At 46.6% G+C, this 18,908-nt stretch overlaps 2 protein-coding genes across 4 annotated transcripts in view; both read right to left on the bottom strand.

The window, feature by feature from the left end:
• Positions 1 to 822: 822 nt before the first annotated feature.
• On the bottom strand, positions 823 to 2,783 carry LOC119445215 (maternal embryonic leucine zipper kinase). The gene has a single exon (XM_037709537.2). The coding sequence runs from the start codon at positions 2,723 to 2,725 to the stop codon at positions 839 to 841; it is 1,887 nt and encodes a 628-aa protein (XP_037565465.1). The 5' UTR covers positions 2,726 to 2,783; the 3' UTR covers positions 823 to 838.
• Positions 2,784 to 8,937: 6,154 nt separating this feature from the next.
• The window catches only part of LOC119445214 (glutathione hydrolase 1 proenzyme), a 30,742-nt gene continuing 20,771 nt past the window's right edge, over positions 8,938 to 18,908 (bottom strand). For 2 of the 3 annotated variants that reach the window (XM_049665080.1, XM_049665081.1), the window contains 4 exons: positions 17,884 to 18,071; positions 15,383 to 15,623; positions 11,257 to 11,382; positions 8,938 to 9,396 (listed from right to left, as the gene is read on the bottom strand). In XM_049665080.1, the coding sequence (XP_049521037.1) occupies positions 9,199 to 9,396; positions 11,257 to 11,382; positions 15,383 to 15,623; positions 17,884 to 18,071 (753 nt within the window). In that variant the 3' untranslated portion in view covers positions 8,938 to 9,198. The remainder of the gene's footprint in view (positions 9,397 to 11,256; positions 11,383 to 15,382; positions 15,624 to 17,883; positions 18,072 to 18,908) is intronic. The other variant, XM_049665082.1, reaches the window with a different exon arrangement.

Here is an 18,908-nt window from a genome sequence, read left to right as displayed (position 1 = left end):
GTTAGCCATCACATGACAGCTGCTGCTCGGTTTTCACTATTACGGCATATAAATTAGAGAGTAGTTACTGGCTGCATCACAAGACATGGTACACAGTGGCAGATCTCTTTTATTATAGTTATTATTATCAATACACGGGCTGCAAGGTTTATTGCCGACAGGGACCACAGTTGACAATGAATGATGCAGTCCGGTTCCAAAGGAACCCTAAACGTGATTGATTCATGGGGTTAAACCCCTGTGAATGAATCAATCAATCACTTTAAGGCTTCAAGAAGCAACGCTGGAGCTGTGAAAGATGCCGTAGTGGAGAGCTGCGAATTAAATTTGATCACTTGGGGTTCTTGAACTTACATGTAAATATAGGTAGGCAGCCTTCCTGCATTTCGCCCCACCGAAATGTGGTGGTGACCACGGCCGGTAATCGAGCCCGTGACCTTGCGCTCAGCAGTAGAACGCCATTGCCACTGAGTTCTAAAAGCGCAGGTGTACTAGAAGTGATAAAAGAATTTTACTTTCACGTAGAACAAACAAAATTATGAATATATGGACCATTGCTTCTCTCGCTTATCATGTTTGTCTTCAGTGGCTACAGAGCCACGTTGATACTGCAGTCGAACACAGGTCGGCAAAGTAAGCGAACTCCGTCGGATTCACTCATTAAATGTTGGGCTCACAAATGGCTCTCTTGGACTCACTCATCCGCGCTCACACGGACTGAGTAGCACCAAAAGCCGACGTAAGCAAGCTCCCTCGAAATCGCTGAAAGTCTAATTCAAAAGGCTTTATTCAGAAAGCCTAAGAATCACTCAGGGCTGAACACGTGGTGTGATGGAGGCTATATTAGCGTGGCCCTAATCTTAAGCACTTCTTCGCAGACGCGTTTGTAGTGCCAGGCGTCGCCGGTCAGGCGCTTACGACTAATTCCCAATAGCCCGGGCTGCGGCACCTTCACGACCTCGAGTTCGAAGGTTAGCTGCACCTTGCCTCGGTCGTCGAGCACTCTACCCCAAAGAGTGTGGCGCTCTTGCTTGCAGACGATCCCTATTCGCTGCAGTGCGGCTCGTAAGGAGTCGAGTACTTGGTCGGGAGTGAGCGTTGCTGGCATGGTAGAGACGTTCTGCATCGTCTCGACTTTCCTAGGCCCGCTCTGGAGCACCTTGGAGAATTCGGAACGCGACCTGTGGCAAGACGTCATCATCAGGCGCATCCGGCCCAGTCCTCTTTCTATGGAGCTAAACACGTACTTGGTCGAACTGCCGACACGTGGCGACGATGATCCTGCCGTCTTGTCACCGAGTGGAGAGATATGCCGACCTTGTCGCCAATTGGAGCCATCTGCCTTTTGCAGACTGTCGACGGCCATCGATGCGCTGTCACCGAGTGGCTCGCCTTGACCATCCGGCCACACCAACATGTCCTGCATGTCATTTTGCGTCGTCCGTGCGGGTGTCAGAAGGTCAGGCTGGTTGAGGTTCACCTTGTCGTCGCCTCGCAATTCAATGCATGGCTCCCACAAGTCCTTAGACTTTCGCAGAGGGAGACGGACGCTAGTCCCGTAGGCAATGTCCTTGACCAGCGCCAGTGGTTGAGTACTACCGCTCAGCCAGCGTTCCATAAAGTTGCGCAGCGGTGACCTCGAAGAAACCGTCCTTGGGGCGGGTTGCTTGACCACACGATCGTGGGAGCTCGGCGACGTTGTTTGAGGGTTGTGCGCCGGGAGCGAAAGCCGAATTTTTCCTCCCCGGTTCTTTTTCTCCAGTAGTAGCTGGTATGTAGCGGTCATGTAGTCACACTTCCGCTGATTAATCTCGGCAGTGACGAAATTCTTGGGGCGACCGCAGCTGACAGCCAACTCAGCGACCACTTCATCATCGAGAGGAGACCCTGAACAAATGCTCTCAAAGCTTACTGGGCCTTCGTAGCCTTCGATGAGCCACGGGTGGTTGACGAGCTGTGTCATTGTGATTCGCCTTTCGGGAGAGACAGCCATCATCCGAGAGAGCAGGTTTACGGATCTATCAGACAGCCAATCAGGACACGTATATTTGCCGGCTTGAATCATTCTGAAAAGGACGGCCGTGTTATCAGCGTGGAATGGAAGGCGGCCACACAGAAGTACGTACAGCAGGGCCCCCATGCTCCATATGTCAGCCGCGGATCCAATGTACTCTCGCCCGGCGACGAGCTCAGGTGCAGCGTACTCGGCGCTCCCGCAGCACGTTCTCAAGCTTGCGGTCATTCCAGCCTTAGGCTTCGCACACAGCCCAAAATCTATTAGCTTTACGTTGTCGTCCGCGTCCAGGAGGAGGTTCTCTGGTTTCAGGTCCCTGTGCGCGTATCCCTGCCGGTGGACGTAAGCTACAGCAGACACTATCTGTCGGAAGAAATGCCTCGCCTTGTCTTCGTTCAGCCGCCCACGTTGGACGACGTAGTCGAAGAGCTCACCTCCGGGACAGTACTCGAGGACGAGGTATATCCTGCAGCTAGTCTCGATCACTTGGTAGAGTCTGCAGATGTTTTGGTGAGCCAGATCCTTCAACGCTGCTACTTCCAGTTTCACCCGATCCAAATCCTTTCCGAGGGAACTTTTGTCTATTATCTTTATCGCAACCTTCTCTTCCGTCAGCATGTGGATGGCAAGCTTTACCTTGGCAAAAGCGCCCGAACCGATAGTCTCGAGCAAAGTGTACTGACCGTTCAAATCTTTCTCGAATGGCTCCATTGGCGCGACTATAGATGACAAACATGCGCGTCCGAATCTGCTTGTTCACACGAACAGCTCGTAGTTCCCCCGGCACCGTGCAAAGAAATCACATGGCGGAACAGTTGAATCGCTTACGTTCTTCTTCCTCTTCGCGCGTAATGGTGCCAACATCATATATGAATTCGCGTGCTGGTTTGCTTAATTGAGCGTTACACTAAGCAGCTTACCCATAAGGAGAGATTGGCCATGCAGCCAGCCGGCCGTCAAAAGGACGACGGGAGATAAAAGAGGAACGCTAGGCAAGGTACGGTGGAAATTTTTAAAAATATTATTGAAATAGACTAACTTTAGATAGATCTTTAGATAGATTCATGCGATTAATATCTTAGGATATTTCACACAATATCCGGTATCTACATACGTATCAATCTTTCATTTATCGTGACTGAACCACCACGTCTTCTTATCTTGAAGCAGACTGCATCATAATGTTAGCTATGCCCGCATAATATGGTGACAAATTATAGCTAAGTTATTTTTGAAACTGGCTAGGTGACCGCACAAGATAAGGCTGGTGAGCGCAATATAGGAACAATGAAAGTATAGTCGTAAATGCGTACGCGAGTTCGGGCACACCACAATTAACAACAACAAGTAGCCCGTGGTAAGTGATGGCTTCTGTCTGTGCGACGACAGCGTTCTTTTCTTGTTTCGAAGGCCCTATAGCTGCATCTGATGCTTCCTCTGGCAGTGCCTCCCAATTGGTCCCAACTAGGCCCGTAGAGCTCTTTGCGGTTGATGCAGTGCTGTCCCACGACATATATTTATGCCGCATTGTCATTAAACACGGCTAAACCACTATGCGGATTCGAAATGAGAAACCAAAAATTGGAACTGTAAGGTTTCTCTCGCCCCCTCGTGATCACTGCCTGTCAATAAGGGTGCGTTTATAGGTTCCGAGAAAGACGTATAAAAGCGTTCTGACGCAGTTCGGCGTTCGCCAACGTCAGTGAGCGTTTCAATCGTCTCAAGACGCGAGCTCCCACGAGAAAACGAAAGCTGAAAGTATCAGAATTATTTAGGCGTTGTACGCATGGGTGTTTATGCGCTTTGCAATAGTGCTGATGTTTGGATTAGTTAGTCTAATGGCTCGAAATAAATGAGGACCTAAATACACATAAAATGTACACTCAATGTTGCTCGATTAAAATACGCGGTGTTCTTTTTTTTTCCCGAGCAGCCGTGGTACAAACTACAAAGTATAGCTGTTTGCGGTATTATTTTTGTTTGATAATAGCCTGATAACAGTTAAACATCTAATGCGTACGTAAGATTTCTTTGCAGCTGTCAGCGAGAAAAGCAAGCTCTGTCAGCTCTATAGTTAAGCTAGAGCTGCAGCTAACTTTCAGAACGCCAAGTTAGAATAAGTGTGAAATCGGCTGTTCATAACGCTCCCTCTACTCTAGAAAAAAAAAGAAGAATTAGAAAAAGAAGTATGTGGACATTAGGAATCGAACTTACGACGGATGTGCGGAACTTACGGAACTTACGACGGAAATTCAGGTGTGCGCAACGCTAAAAACTGGTTGAGCGAGGAGAAGCGCGCGCCGCACGCTATTCTCGCAAGAGAGGAGCCTGGACATTGACGTCATAGCCGCGCCGAGCACGTGTTCAGCATACTCATGCGACCAGTTCCAGGGATCAAAGATAACATCATCACGTACAGGGAAATTGTAGATCATTACAAAGCCGAAAGAAGAATCTTTCCGCCTCCGCATCGGTCTCTCTCTCTGGAGGACGCTCGCATTTGGCGGCGCCTCCAGGGAAACAGTTATACACCACCATATTGGATCTACTTAACTCAGACGAGGGACTATAACGACGCCCTCTGCAAAATTTGTAAGGAGAAATGTACGTTAGACCATGTAATATGGGAGAGTGCTGGTTCCCCAGGGGCCCAGGAAAACATTGACAGTAGAGACGCCTGGGAGGCCTTGCTCCAGAGCGAGGCTGAGACGACCAGAGTCGAGCAATCCGCCTGGCCGTTGAGGCCGTGAAGACTCGCCGTCCTCAACGCGCGGGGACTGCTTCGTCATCCTCCCCTACTTACGTGTAGGTTAAGAAGCGGGCACCCCAGCTCGGTGGAATAATACAGTTTTCAATCAATCAATCAATCAATCAATCAATCAATCATGCGACCGCGCTAATGAAAGCTTGCGCGCGGCGGCGCCCGGGCATTTCTCCGCTGTACCGAGATATGGCTCGACCTAAGCGCACCTTGACGCCGTAAGAAGAGGCTGCCCAACAAGAGAAGCGCGCTGAAGCCACGCGGGAAAGGAATCGCCATCTTCGTGCCGATCCAGCCTACCTCGCCAACAAAGCCGCCGATATGCGACGTCGCCGAGCCGATCCGGAATGCCGAGAACGCGAGAATCAAGCCAGGCGTCAACGCCCGGCCTTGCCATGATAGCCTATAATCTTGCGCTGATAGTCTAGCCTTGCCCTGATAGCCCAACCTTGCCTAGAAAAAAACAAGTTAAGCCACGTTAAGCCTACATCAACTAGGTGCTAAGGAACGTCGCCCAGCTCCGCTGTTTCTTCAGACTAGGCACCGCTAGTGTCAAGCTGGCCGCATTTCTTTTTTTCTTTTTCTTTTTTTGATCCAAGCTGAGGCCACATAATCTAAAAAAAAATTATACCATCTTCCCGTAGGGGAACCCTGAGTAGTATGCGAAGCAGCCATGGGGTCCCGACTCAAGTTCCCATTAGTTTTCAGATCGGCCTGTCGCCGCTGCCGTTTCGTGGCAGCGGCTCGAGCCCTCTTTTCCGCGGCGCTGTCCACGGCGCTGACACTGGCGTTGACGCTGGCGCTGTCCGTGGCACTCATCGCGGCGTTGCGGGAGGAGAATGAGAGGACGAAGTGAATGATGATGAGTGGGCGAAGCACCGGGGGATCATTCGGGCAAAACGCCGGAAGCGTTCACCGGAAGCCGGAAGCTGGCTTCTGGAACCGGAAGTGGTACCATAAGTGGAAACGGAAATGGAACCGGAAGCAGAAGCCGGCTTCCGGTTCCGGCTTACGGAAGCCGGAGCTTGGCGTACATATACTATACATATACATACAAGGAGAGGAGGAGGATGCGCATGCGCAGTGCGGGTGTGGACGCCACACGGCGGATGGAGGGAGGACATAGCCCCGGCCATAAGCTGCTTCGCATCTAAAAAGGAATGACACTTGGCGTCATAAGAAGCTCGGTGCGTCTCGTAGCAGCCCGCTAGGCACTCCGCCAATGCAAACATACAGAGCCACGCGCTGATTGGCTCGTGTCCACCGCCGAAAGTTCGCCGGGCGAACTTTTTCCGGCGGCGGGCGTCGGGTGCACGCCACCGGACGAAGTTTCTCACTTTGACGTTTTCGCTCCATATACTCGTGCTGAACACGCAGTCCCGATTCCAGACTGCGGCGTTCCTTAGTACTGCGCCCGAGTACGGGTACGGGTAGATAGCCGAGTACGGGTAGATTGCACAGGTGTCTGGCGTATGCACTACAGCCCATCCTTCATTGACGTGGAGCTTTCCTCCTCCTGAATCGGGTCTCTTGCGATTTCTTGGCCTAAACTCACGTCTTTATGTGGCTTCATGAAGCATCATTTTGAACACCACCTTTGCCTTCTGCGCATAATAATGCTCAGACAAATGTACCTTTAGGTTTTGCAGGTTGAAGTCCTTAAACATTTGTCGCCGGTCACCGTCAACGGTGCTGAAAAGAATTTTCTTTCGGAAAACGCAAGTTACTGAGCTATTCCCCGTCGACCTTTTCCTATTATCCTTCCAGATCTAGAATCGAATACTTCTGGCAAGCATGCTCCGACTAATATTAAAGCGATTCTCTCTCCCTCCCTGCATGATAACCTCCTTCACTGGTATTTTCCAGCTTTCCTTACAAAAATCATGGTAGCTAGCCGTAGTATCATGGTAGCCGTAGTTCATTAGGATATTCATGTATGCCTCCCTCTACGCCTTGAAGACGCAATGCCGCTGAATGCTTGTACCTCTACTGAATTGAACACCTTTCAAAAAATGAAGGGCAAATATAAAGTCGCAAGCTCGTCGAGGTCCATATTTTTTTTTTTTCAGGGCAACCATTATTCCATCTTCTTATGCCGGAACATTCTTTTTTTCTTATTTGTTCAACTAAGTCTAATCGGGGATGCGACTATTCTAGGGTACTGTGAAGTTCAGTATTATAAATTGGCATTACCTTGCTTTATCTACTACTGCCTATATGTTTCTGCTAAAGCTAAGCCCCGATAGCCGATTACACGCTTTCCCCTTTCTGTGCTGCTTTTTCGATCTTTCCTATAATATAATTTTGGATATCGCCTTTTGCTCCAGTCGAGTTCTGACAGTTCAGGCAGTTTGAACAGATCCCTACACTGCAAAAAATAAACGTAAGATACAAAAGCAAAACTGAAAATTTCTATTTCTGCTACAGAAAATATATATTTATTTTTGCAGTGAAAGAAGCAGATTAATTTATTCATAATAAACTAATTCGGTTGACCTCCATTCACCCTTGTCTTGAGCTAATTTCAGCGCATATTCACTAAGCGCCCGCCCCTACGGGCATTCCTGTAGAGGGTAAAAATCCCGCAAAGTACAGACAAGGCCACACAAGACGCAGTACACGATTGCAGCACTTTTTACAAGAAATAACGTGACAGCGTTATTGGACGCCGTTGACGCCGACACCATGTTTTCTGCGACAGGGGGCCCGATCAAAATCTCGGTTTTCAACATTCCCCTCAATGTTGACTAGAACCAAAGTACAGCAAAACACCATCATAATTAGAGGAAGCTTAAGCTTCGCCTTTAAGAGTGGAACGCGATAGTATTAAAAGATCCCTGGCGGCTTATCAGGCTTTTTTCTCCTATGTTCAAATTACAATCCGACGCTATCACGTCTGTAGGCTGTGGTTAAGTCGTACTTTACGATTTTTCTGGCAGCTTTTACTTTGAGAACGTCATTTTTGTTCACTAACACCTTGCGCCACGCGAAGGGCCCGCCATGGTTCGGGATGAAGTGGTTCGGCATGATTATTTCCGCCAGAAGCCTTTGCTTACGCCGACGCCGACGCAGGCACCGACACCAACGCCGGATTTTCTGTGACATGGGGCCCTTAACAATATCGTGTTAATCATCTAACAAAGGGCGAATAAAGATAGAATTGCCTTCTGCACTGCGACTGCAATTAAGACAACTCCGCACTACGTTAATGAAAGGGCGCGAGTTTCATCCCGGGACCAGGACTAATTTTTCTCCAGCTACGAAGCTTTCTTCCCGATAAAACCGTGTGGGTCTCCTATGTTGCTGCGTGCTACAGTCGGGTGGATTGATTTTTTTTCTTTCATGAACATTGCGCAGCTTGCGGGCGTCTGCAGAACTGATGTGTCACATGTTAACAAATATACTCTTTCAAAAGGATAAGAAAGAAAAAAGGGCGGTGCACTAACAATACGCTTCGGTAGACAATTTTCACTCCTGATATACAAGATTTTATTCAGCTCATGTTATTCGCGCGCTTTCAAAGAATTCCGTCAGGTAAATACATGCCTCCATGGTTAAACAATCAGACACAACCAAGGAGGTTTAAAACTCCTTGGACGCAACCAGCACCCTCCCGCCCCCTTCCATAGTTGCGTTTATTCCCCGCTAAAAAGCTACGCCCAATCGCTCGCCTTTCCATAGTTGTGGCGGAAAAATAATCATAACGAAGATGTTTTGTTCGAGAAAAAGGTAATAAATATCCGACGTCGACATCATAAGCAAAGGGAAATAGAAAAGAAAGAAAGATCATAACACAAATGTTTCATTTGAGAAAAGGGCAATAAATATCTTGCGCGTCGACGTCATAAGCAAAGCGGAATAAAGAGAGAGAGAGAGAGAAAGAGAGAGAGGGAAGATACTATATAGCACTCTAAGAGCATAATTAAAAATACTAACATAATTAAACATAATTATGTGGTCGACTGTCTAATAAAACATAATTATGTAGTCGACTGTCCGCGGGCCTCTCTTGCGGCGTGGAAGCACTGCGACGTCGAATACTCCCGGCCACCAGGCTGGGAGTATTCGACGCCTCAAACCCCGATGACCCCGATAATTGTTCTCGGTTGACCGATGCGAAGGATCGAGTTCGCGTGCGAGTTCAAGTCAGACAGACAGACAGATAGACACACAGACAGACAGTTTATTTCGCATTCAGTTCTTACAAAGACAAAATGCCAGGACTGGAGCAAAAAGCTGCTTTCCAGCAGCTTGACAAAGGCTCCGGCCCTGATTGTATTTGGCAGTGAAGATATTAAGAAGAAAAAAAAAACATACATGATATACATGAAACATACACATCGTATTTGACATTGTAATAACTAAATACAATTTAACATGACCATGTATTTACGTTGCAATCATTTCTAATCATGATTGTGTCCTAGTATTTTCCTAGGAGCACCCTGTCGTTCTTGATGACGGGGTGCTCGTAGTGGTCCCCTGCACTGCCGCCGTCGGTGCGCTGGGGGTCCGCGGGCGCCATCCACGAGTCTCGACCCGTCGTGACGATCGCAGTGGCGCTTGAAGTGAACACATTCTTTTTCTCCACTTTGTGGCCCATCTTGAGCAATATACTAGCCTGCAGAAACGAAAGCCAGCACTGACATGCCAATCAGTTAAAAAAAAAATTAAGACAACTTATTTTCGCAAGCGATGGGGGAATATTGCTTACAAATTACCAGCGTCTGAAGCTGTGCTGCAGTTTGTACGTATATATTTACAAGGTGTTTCAGCCAACTAGGGCTATGCTTTAAAAAAAATCTGCGTGTTCGTTACGAGAATGCAACCAAACTAATATTGTTCACTAACCTCTTGGGCAGCTCAGAAATGTTTCTTACTATAAGCTTAAGTAATTAACGAACTTGCAAAGTACTCTCATTGCTTTACACGCAAAATCTTCAATGGAGAAGCTGTAGAGCCACTATTAGAAATGTCCAAATAATAGCTACTGTGGTTTTAATTTTTCCGGGCTGCCGTGAAAAGTGCGCGGGACTCGAAAATGCACCACGTGGCTAAACGCGCACGCGCAGCGAAATTGGTCTCTTCAAACATGCTAAGAACGAATAACTGATGCTGCGCGCGCCGACCGAAAGCCTGTAAGGACCTTGAGCAAATGTGATTCGCGAAATACAATGGTCTTGGCTTCCACTTTTGCTGTGATATCTCGTCGGAGCAATGGAGCAAATGGAGCCATGGGATAAATAATGCATGACAATTGTTGAAACACTTGTCAGCGTTTTTGCTGTTGATAGACAACGTCATGTGCCGAGAGGGTTTGGTGGCGGATGGCGATGTATAGGAAGAGGACGGGTGTGGCCAACACCACCTTGAGGCCTGTTCCCTCCGATCCAGAACGTCAAGCTACTTGGCCCGAAAAAAAAGTAGTATTACGGCGAAAGCCTTAGATGGCTGATGGGTCGAAAAATTTACCGTCCGCAGTTATGGCACCAAAATTCAAGCGCATGAGCCAATATTTCTTTATCAATGAAAGAGCTCGATTATCTGTTCTCGTTGAACGGGCACCCTTCTGAATAATCAGTGCAGCCACAAAAGTGTCTGCGTGTGGTTTTCTCGATTTTATTCTGTGCCGAGCAATGTACACATGTCTTATGACGAGGAGTATAATTACGCCTGCGAGAACTGGAAATAAATCTGTCGTTGAAAGTTAGCGCCGTGTGTTTATCTAATTTGCGTTTCGGTGTCCCTCTCATTCTGCCTGCGTTACAAGAAAGTAGAAGGCACCATATATACACGCTAATGTAGCTACCCTCTTAAAGCGTCAAACAGAAAAAAATTCATTCAGTGAACCTGAGTCTGTGTCTTAATAGTCTTCACAGACTTGCCCCGACCGTTATAACGTGCCATTACCCACGCAGGACTAGCGGCGATGTCTAGGAGACCGAAAAAGCGAACAAGAGAAATAAAAGTGAAGAGAAAACAAGTAATAGGAAGTAATGCATTCGAATGAGAATGTCAAAATAACTTAATGTCTCGTGAGCACGCAGGCTTTCGCCTTCGTCCACCTTAGCGTATGCTAAAGTGACTCAACTTTTTTTTGCTCTTTTATAATGTACTGCGGCTTTACGGACAAAAAAAAAATTAACTATAGGCCAGAGCACACGCAGTCAAAATTTATGACGTCACTGCAAGTTGGTGCGGGAACTTCAACGTGGCGGCGTCGCCACTGGTCTTTGGTTGGTGCGTTTTTCTTTTTTCTTGTTCAGGCTTGCTGACATCTCTCAGGGCAAGAGTGGCTCTTTGATATTTAAAAAAAGTAATTTACTAATACAGCTGACCTTTCTTTCCTGTTTAAGTCGCTTTAATTTAGCTGAGCCAACCCCAACGGGATTACCGTGCTATCGTGTGCGACCGGTTATACGGACGGAATGGGCCACGCATAGTAATAGGTAGTGCAGGTTGGGGAGCGAGGCTCTCGTACCGGGTCGAACTTTGCGTTCGGTGCGCCCACCTGGACCATGTACCCGTCCTTGCCGAGTATCGGATGCATGGCTACGTTGGACGAGACACAGCTGTAGAGCGGGAACTCGGCCGCGCAGGCGAACAGCTGAAATAATTAAGCGGGCGCACATCTCCTTGTTTATTGAGTCCCACACTCTACTAAAGAGGAAACAGCGCAAGGGATAAGGCATGGACACGCAGCGCTGTGTCTGTCGAAACAAGATGGGCGGAACCGAGGGGCTCGATTTCTTGTTACACAACCCCACGAAGCAAACTGAAAATGAAGCCAAGGGGCGCGTAGGAAATATCGGTGGATTGAATTGAAAATGTAGAAGTAATTAGAAAAAGATAAGTTGCCCAGACTTTCCGATTTAGGCGGGCACTTTTACCTTGGAATACTATTGTAGTACGTACAGAAGGGGACGCAAGAAGACACATGAAAGACACAGACATGGCGCTACGCAGCGTACAATACATAGCTGTCACCATATCTGTGTCTTTCATGTTCGTTCTCGCTACAATAGTATTCCGAGATGCCATACCAACAAGCTCGCATTGCAACGCTAGCCGATTTTACCGCCACGGCCCCCCAGTTCTATACGACTTGCACGTGGGACGGTGTTTTGTCCCGTGTTGGCCTCTCCGAACCTCCAGTGATCCCGAAATACTTGCCCTTTGGTGCCGAATCGGCTGTTCGCGTTCTCGGGTGTGGTGGCGCCAAATTAAAAAAAGACTAGAGAGGCAGGCGGCAAAGCGAAACACTGTCGGAAGTGAGGAAGAAGCACCTGCCAACTCATAATGCTGTTCGGAAAGCGAACTGTTTGCTGTCGCTCTCCGAACTGTTATAAGATCGCATCCGTCATATAGAACAACTCCAAGCGCACAACCAGACGAGGACGGTGAAAGAAGACCGAGACACACGAGCGCTAACTTGCAACAATTTATTGAGACCCGCGAAGCGCCAAATATAAAGGCATTTTTGTGGCCGAACATCACAACCAGATGTCATCTTCTTTCTGGCTGTGCGCTTGAAGCTTTTGTAACTTCTTACCAACACGACCAAAGAGCCACGTTATTGAGTCATATAGAACGCTCGACCACATAACGGTTCGTTCGTTGTCATGACCCACATACAATAGACTTCTCAGTGCGTTGGCAGTAACTAAGCCGAAGCGCACTCATCACGCCGTCTTCACGCTTTCTTGCTTGTTACGCATATGGTTATGAATGTGGCGTTGAAAACACGTAGAAGAATGCCGAAACGCATTTGCTGAAGACCTCAAAAATGCTTCTGATTGGTGTAGTACCTTGCAAATGCATCTTAACGAATCTAAATGTAACGTTATCTATAGTAGCCGTAAGCATGTCAATTCTAAGTTCACCTACTACCTAAACCACTCTCAGGTCTCGGAAGCATCTTCATATAAATATCTCGGAGTTAACCTTGCTCTTAACTTGTCCTGGGCATCCCACGTCACCGCCATTTATGCCAAAGCCTCACGAACATTGGGGTATATATGAAGAAACTTAAACACCCCAACCAGCATCCGGAAGCTTGCATATGCAACATTCGTCCGGCCCTTACTAGAATTTGCAAGCCCTGTGTGGTCGCCTCATCAAAAATATCTAATCAATATGCTCGAAGCCGTACAGAACAGAGCAGCACGTTTTATTTCTTGCGATTATAACCGTTCTCAAAGCGTAACTGAGATTTAACAGAATAATGACATCATTTCACTTGAGACTCGCCGTTGCATGGCACTTCTTTGTTTCTCAAGTATGTTTATGGTAATAGGCTGTCTCCACTACCTCTCGAAAGGCCTTTGCGCATGTCAAAACGCCCCCATAACATTTTCAGTGACTCGCGCATTTTCGTTCACACATTAACCTTCAACAGCTCTGCGCTTCCACGTGCCATTTCTCGGTGGAACGTTTTGCCCGATAATATCGCTTCCTTAACAAACCATGATTCTTTCCGCAACCGTGTCAGCAGTCATCTTTCAATTACGCCCCTTTAATCTGTTCGCTGCCTTATGTTTTTAATTGTTGCGTTCTGGTTTGTACTGTGCATCAGTTACATCTTGAAATTATGCTGCATCCCTTGTGTTTGAATGCATTGTATTATAAATGTATGTTAAGTGACACTTGCTACATAATATGTTTACTAGTATTCTGTTTGTACTGCACATCAGTTACATCTTGAAATTATGCTGCATCCCTTGTGTTTGAATTCATGTATTAGAAATGTATGATAAGTGCCACTTGATACATAATATGTTTACTAGCTCTTATATTACTGTGTCCGTTTATACCCTCCTTACTTCATGCTCCTACAGGGGCCTGTAAGGTCTTTGTAAATAAATAAATAAATGCCAAACCCTTTATCAATACAACGTTAATTAGACAAGAGTAAATCCAGTCAGAGCGGTGACTAGGGCGAGTTGTTTATGCACTGCGAAATCGTTTTTGCGCTGGAAGGCTCGGACAAAGCGCTTCGTGTCCTGTACCCTCCTTTCCTTGTCCGAGTCTTCTAGCGAAAAAAAAAAAGAAAAAGAAAAAAAAAACACTTAGCAGGTAGATCAGAGTAGACGTGGCCAAAAATCCATGACGTCCTAGATCTCTCGTGCGGCAAGGTCAATGTGACCTCGCCGTTGACTTGTGGTTTAGAGTACAGCTATAGATTTGAAGGGCTCTATATTTACCTTTATATACATGTAATTATATTAACCTATATGTATAGGTTAAAAAAGAATCTCGAGAACAAGTTAATGACCACACAAAGAGCGATGGAACGAAAAATGCTAGGCCTTACGTAAAGAGACAGGAAGATAGCGGTGTGGATCAGAGAGCAAACGGGGATAGCCGATATTTATAGTTGACATTAGGCGGAAAAAATGTAGCTGGGCAGGCCATGTAATGCGTAGGATGGATAACCGATGGACCATTAGAGTTAAAGAATCGATACCAAAAGAAGGGAAGCGCAGTCGAAGAGGGCAGAAAACTAAGTGGGATGAAGAAGTTAGGGAATTTGCAGGCGCAAGTAGGAATCAGCTAGCGCAAGACAGGGGTAATTGGAGATCGCAGGCAGAGGCCTTCGTTCTGCAGTGGACATAAATATAGGCTGATGATAATGATGATGGTGATATTTACAGAACTAATATGATGGGATGCCGCGCCACCCCTTCTGAAATGTCATGATAATATGTCACCCGCTTCGGTGGCGGAGTGGTTATTACTTTTACATGCCGAGCACGAGGTCATGGTTTCCATTTCTAGCCGCAGCAGCAACATAGCATGATGGAGGCGAAACAAACAAACAAACAAACAAACAAACAAACAAACAAACAAACAAACAAACAAACAAACAAACAAACAAACAAACAAACAAACAAACAATAAAACAAATAAACAAACAAACAAACAAATAAATAAATAAATAAATACTCGTATTCTGAGCGTTCGCAGCACGTTAAAGAACACAAAGCAGTCAAATTAACCTGGACCACTCCACTACGGAGTTTCTCACAGCCCCTAGGATGAGTTGCTTAGGGGCCTTAAACCAGGTCAATCAATCAATCAATCAATCAATCAATCAATCAATCAATGAAGACTATCGTCCTCGTGTACTCTTCGGATAGCCAAAATTCTGCTCTTCCTGCAAGACTGACGAATCTAACTCCTTACGTGCGATGTACAAGTCTAGCTTAAAGTAACATCTCTAACAATGTATCACCAGTGATCCAATGAGGGAAGCTTGAGCCTGGAGCCAACGCCTCCACAAAGGCCAGTTCTCTTCGTCAGCGAAGCTTTTAATTAAATGTGCAAAGGCCCTCCTCAAGCAGAAATCGCAACAGTGGCTTAACGAACTTAGCGTCTCTGGCTAATGATTCACTGGCTGTTGGACTACAGGCCCAGCTGACGAGCATTGTCGAAACTTTGGCTCAGCTGACTGAGGCTTCCCTCCATCGTCCGGCCCCTTCGACTGCTTCAAGTCTTTATTTTCCTGTATAATTTCTCTCGAACGTTCCTCTGATTTGCACACGCTCGAACGCCAGCACTCTGAAGAACGTTGTTTTAGAGCACGGCGGCCCAAGCGGTTCTCTGACCTGAGCCATAGCCGAAATTCCGGCTATTCCTCCGCTGCTTCCGAAAATAGCGTGTATCTGCCGTTTGTTGCCAGTAGTGTTGGTGATGACAGATGGTATCATGGATGTTAGGGGCTGCTTGCCGGGCGCCAATATGTTGTTAGGCGACGGATTCCTCCCATATTTCCCTTTGGGATCCGGGAAAGCACCCATGTAACTGTTCAGCAGGATCCCCGAGCTGGTCCAGAACTTGGAGCCAAATCTGTCGATCAGGAATTGAACAGTTTGAGACAGGGCCCGTATTTAATGACGACCACTTTCAGTTTCCACTCTTTTCTCGTCACACGCAGCGCCGAGTGATCGATATCGGTGGAAAAGGCGTCGCGGTGGCCTGCTACCAAATGGCGAAGATCGAAAAGAATGGAAAATGAAACAACTCCAAGCGAAGCACGCACCACTAGCAGTTAATGGCCAATTAACAACGTGGTGGCATATACCCTGCTGTCCAACTAAATGAGAACTTGTACAGGTGCACCAGACAAAGTATGCTCGCTCAAGTGCGCGACGTTATGGGGGACGCGAGTTTCTTCCATCATCGGCGTCTCTCGGGAATTTGTTTTAAGCGCGAGGGCACGGAGGGCAGATGCGGTGCTGTTTTGTGGGTGGAACTCGTGCTGAATGTTTCGAGTTGCCACCAACTTTATTCCCGGGTGGCATACCCGGTTGCAACATGTTCAACATTTTCTGGACACGCGGGCTTCTAAGGCAGCTTCGCTACCAATTTGAGTATACCTTGGCGGCGAGCACTGAGGAAGGATGGGAAGTTTTAGAGTTTTAGATGTCTTTCGATATATGCGAGTCACGCTCCTGTCTACCTTCCTCCATGGCAGCTACGGTGTTGAGCAGGGGCCTTGTATGGTTGTGCAGTCGGAGGTTTACAGAATATGATATTATATTGCAGTGGTCCCGCTTTCGGCATATTGCTGTAAGAGCATTCATCACCAGGCTGCAAAAAAATAAGATGGAAACTTCTAAACTTATATCAGTATAGTCGCCTGGAGTCTAAGTGCATGTCTTATGGGCTTGAGAAGAACTTAAGAAGCGCCAGCTGGTTAGGTAACATACTTAAGAACAGGGCTAAGAACAGGACACGTGATAGGCCTATACACACGCACACAATGTATGCACGAATGGATCATTCAGTTAGCGATGCTCACGCACATGGAAATTGTTTGCACTTTCTTCAGCATTTGTAATAGCCGTACACCACCAACCGTACCGATAATTCTATTGCAAGTGTATTTCCTTTAAGCTAACATTCTCTCGACATAGCTGAGTTCTGCGTTCAATAATGTACGCAGTGTCATTCATTGTAGCGTAGCACTGAAAATAAACTATAGATGAATCATATATATATATATATATATATATATATATATATATATATATATATATATATATATTCTCGCGGCGTTGGAAACTCGGGGTGGATGGTGGTGCATGGCCGTTCGTAGTTACTGGAGCGATTTGTCTGGTTAATTCAGATAACGAAAGAGAATCCTGCCTATCTAATAGGTGCGGGGTTCTCAGCACCTCACAACCTTCTTAGAGGGACAAGCGGCTCCTAGCTACAGCAAACCGAGCAATAACAGGTCTGTGATGCCCATGTCGGGGCCGCACGCACGCTACACTGAAGGAAGCAGCGTGTCTTTATACCTGTCTGAAAAGACTAGGTAACCCATTTAACTTCCTTGGTGATTGGGATAGGGCTTGCAATTTTTCCCCTTGAACGAGCAATTCCCAGTAAGCGCGAGTCAAGCTCGCGTTGATTACGTCACTGCCCTTTGTACAAACCGCCCGTCGCTACCACCGATTGAATGATTTAGTGAGGTATTCGCGACCTTTCGGTTGCGCCGGTCTGTTGGAAAGATAACCAAACTTGATCATTTAGAGGAAGTAAAAGTCGTAACAAGTCGTAAAACGTCGTATATACCGTACAGACAGAAAGCAACAATGGTGGCGTATTCGCTAATACAGGAAAGATACGTGTATATACCTCGTGACTAAAAATTCGAGAGCTTCCCGAGAGGGTCTTATATTCGGGCTATAGTAATAGACCCTAAAATTAAGGTTAAGAGGTACAAACGCACACGTCCATCTTGTGAACTGTACTGCTGCGAACTGAGAGGCACCATAAAGTGCCCGCAAAGGAGAACTTCATGCAACTGTTAACAATGGAAGCTGTTTCACCATCTGGCCTTCAACGACGCATAAGGTTACCAGAGCAACAACGTAATCAAAATAATTAGAGAAGCGAACGTATAGAAGTTGCAGTGGTTGCAAAAGCGAAGAAGGCGAACAACTACCGGCGATAACGGTGTTGCCGAGACACCGCGCTCGGGTACCCCCCCTCCTTCCGCCACACCTCAATCAATTCGCCTTATTTTCGGATAAAAATAGACGAGTGAAAACAAAGTAATACGTCAAATACACAAATAAATGGACAAAAAATGACTGCTTACTCGTGGTTCAAGCCCGCAGTTACGGATATCGCGTTGCCTTTAGCGTCTAGGATGGAAAGATGCGCTCCGCCGAAGTCCTCGTCCTGGATATAGAGGCCGCCATAATCTTCGTAACTAGCGAGGGTGTGCTGAGATGAGACATGTTTGTCGTACTGCATCTGTATCTTCGAAAGAAGCTTGTCCTGCTCCTGCGGCGCGATGTGAACAAAAGTAAAAACAAGGCTCATGGTTCTCGCATTTTTGTGAACGCGGCAACAAGTGGCTCTTTCGCACAAAAGGCATGGTATGCTGCAATTATAGCACTAGATGAGGAGGGAACCCACCAGAAGGCTACGTGTCCCCCAAAGGGCCTCTCTCCAGGTACCGCCGGAGATTGCCGCTATATCGGAAGTTTTAAAAATCGCCGGGCGTAGACAGCATACGTATACTTTGTTCTGTTGAGTACATTACTTGCACAAAAAAATCGAAATGCATGGTATACAAATTACCAAATTTTCACTAATTAATTTTTAACTAATTATTTTTGGGCACATGTTGAAATTTACGAAATAGATAGCCAGTAAGTTAGCAGCACGTATACACTTGGAACGGTACTGACGATGGCGCCCGCATATCCGCCAAATGCAAAAGCTCCCGTGTACCGTGCCTTGGGTGCACGTTATAGAAACCCAGGTGTTCAAAAATTAACCCGGACTGATCCACTACGGCGTGCCTCACAATCATACCGTGGTCTTGGCTCATGAAACATCAGAATGAACACCAGTTTAAGTATCTTCATCCGCAAAGTGTGCGATGAAATACAATGGCTTTGCAGTTATTTTAGTGTTCCAATGCACAAAAAAGCATTTTCTATAAAGGGGTGCACCACACTGCCTTTTTTTTTTTTTTTTGCTGCCAGTTTGACGGCACATATCAAAACCGCTGCCATCCTCAGAATTTCTTTGCCCCTCACAATTCGTCAATTGCATTACGTGCCATAAAATTATTAGTTAAGAACAAAATTAGTCCAATTTTGTTGGTCAGTT

The sequence above is a fragment of the Dermacentor silvarum genome, chromosome 3, assembly GCF_013339745.2.
Source record: "Dermacentor silvarum isolate Dsil-2018 chromosome 3, BIME_Dsil_1.4, whole genome shotgun sequence".
In the NCBI taxonomy this organism is placed as follows: Eukaryota; Metazoa; Arthropoda; class Arachnida; order Ixodida; family Ixodidae; genus Dermacentor; species Dermacentor silvarum.
The sequence above is the reverse complement of the archived record's forward strand: the minus strand, read 5'-3'. Positions and strand labels throughout refer to the sequence as shown.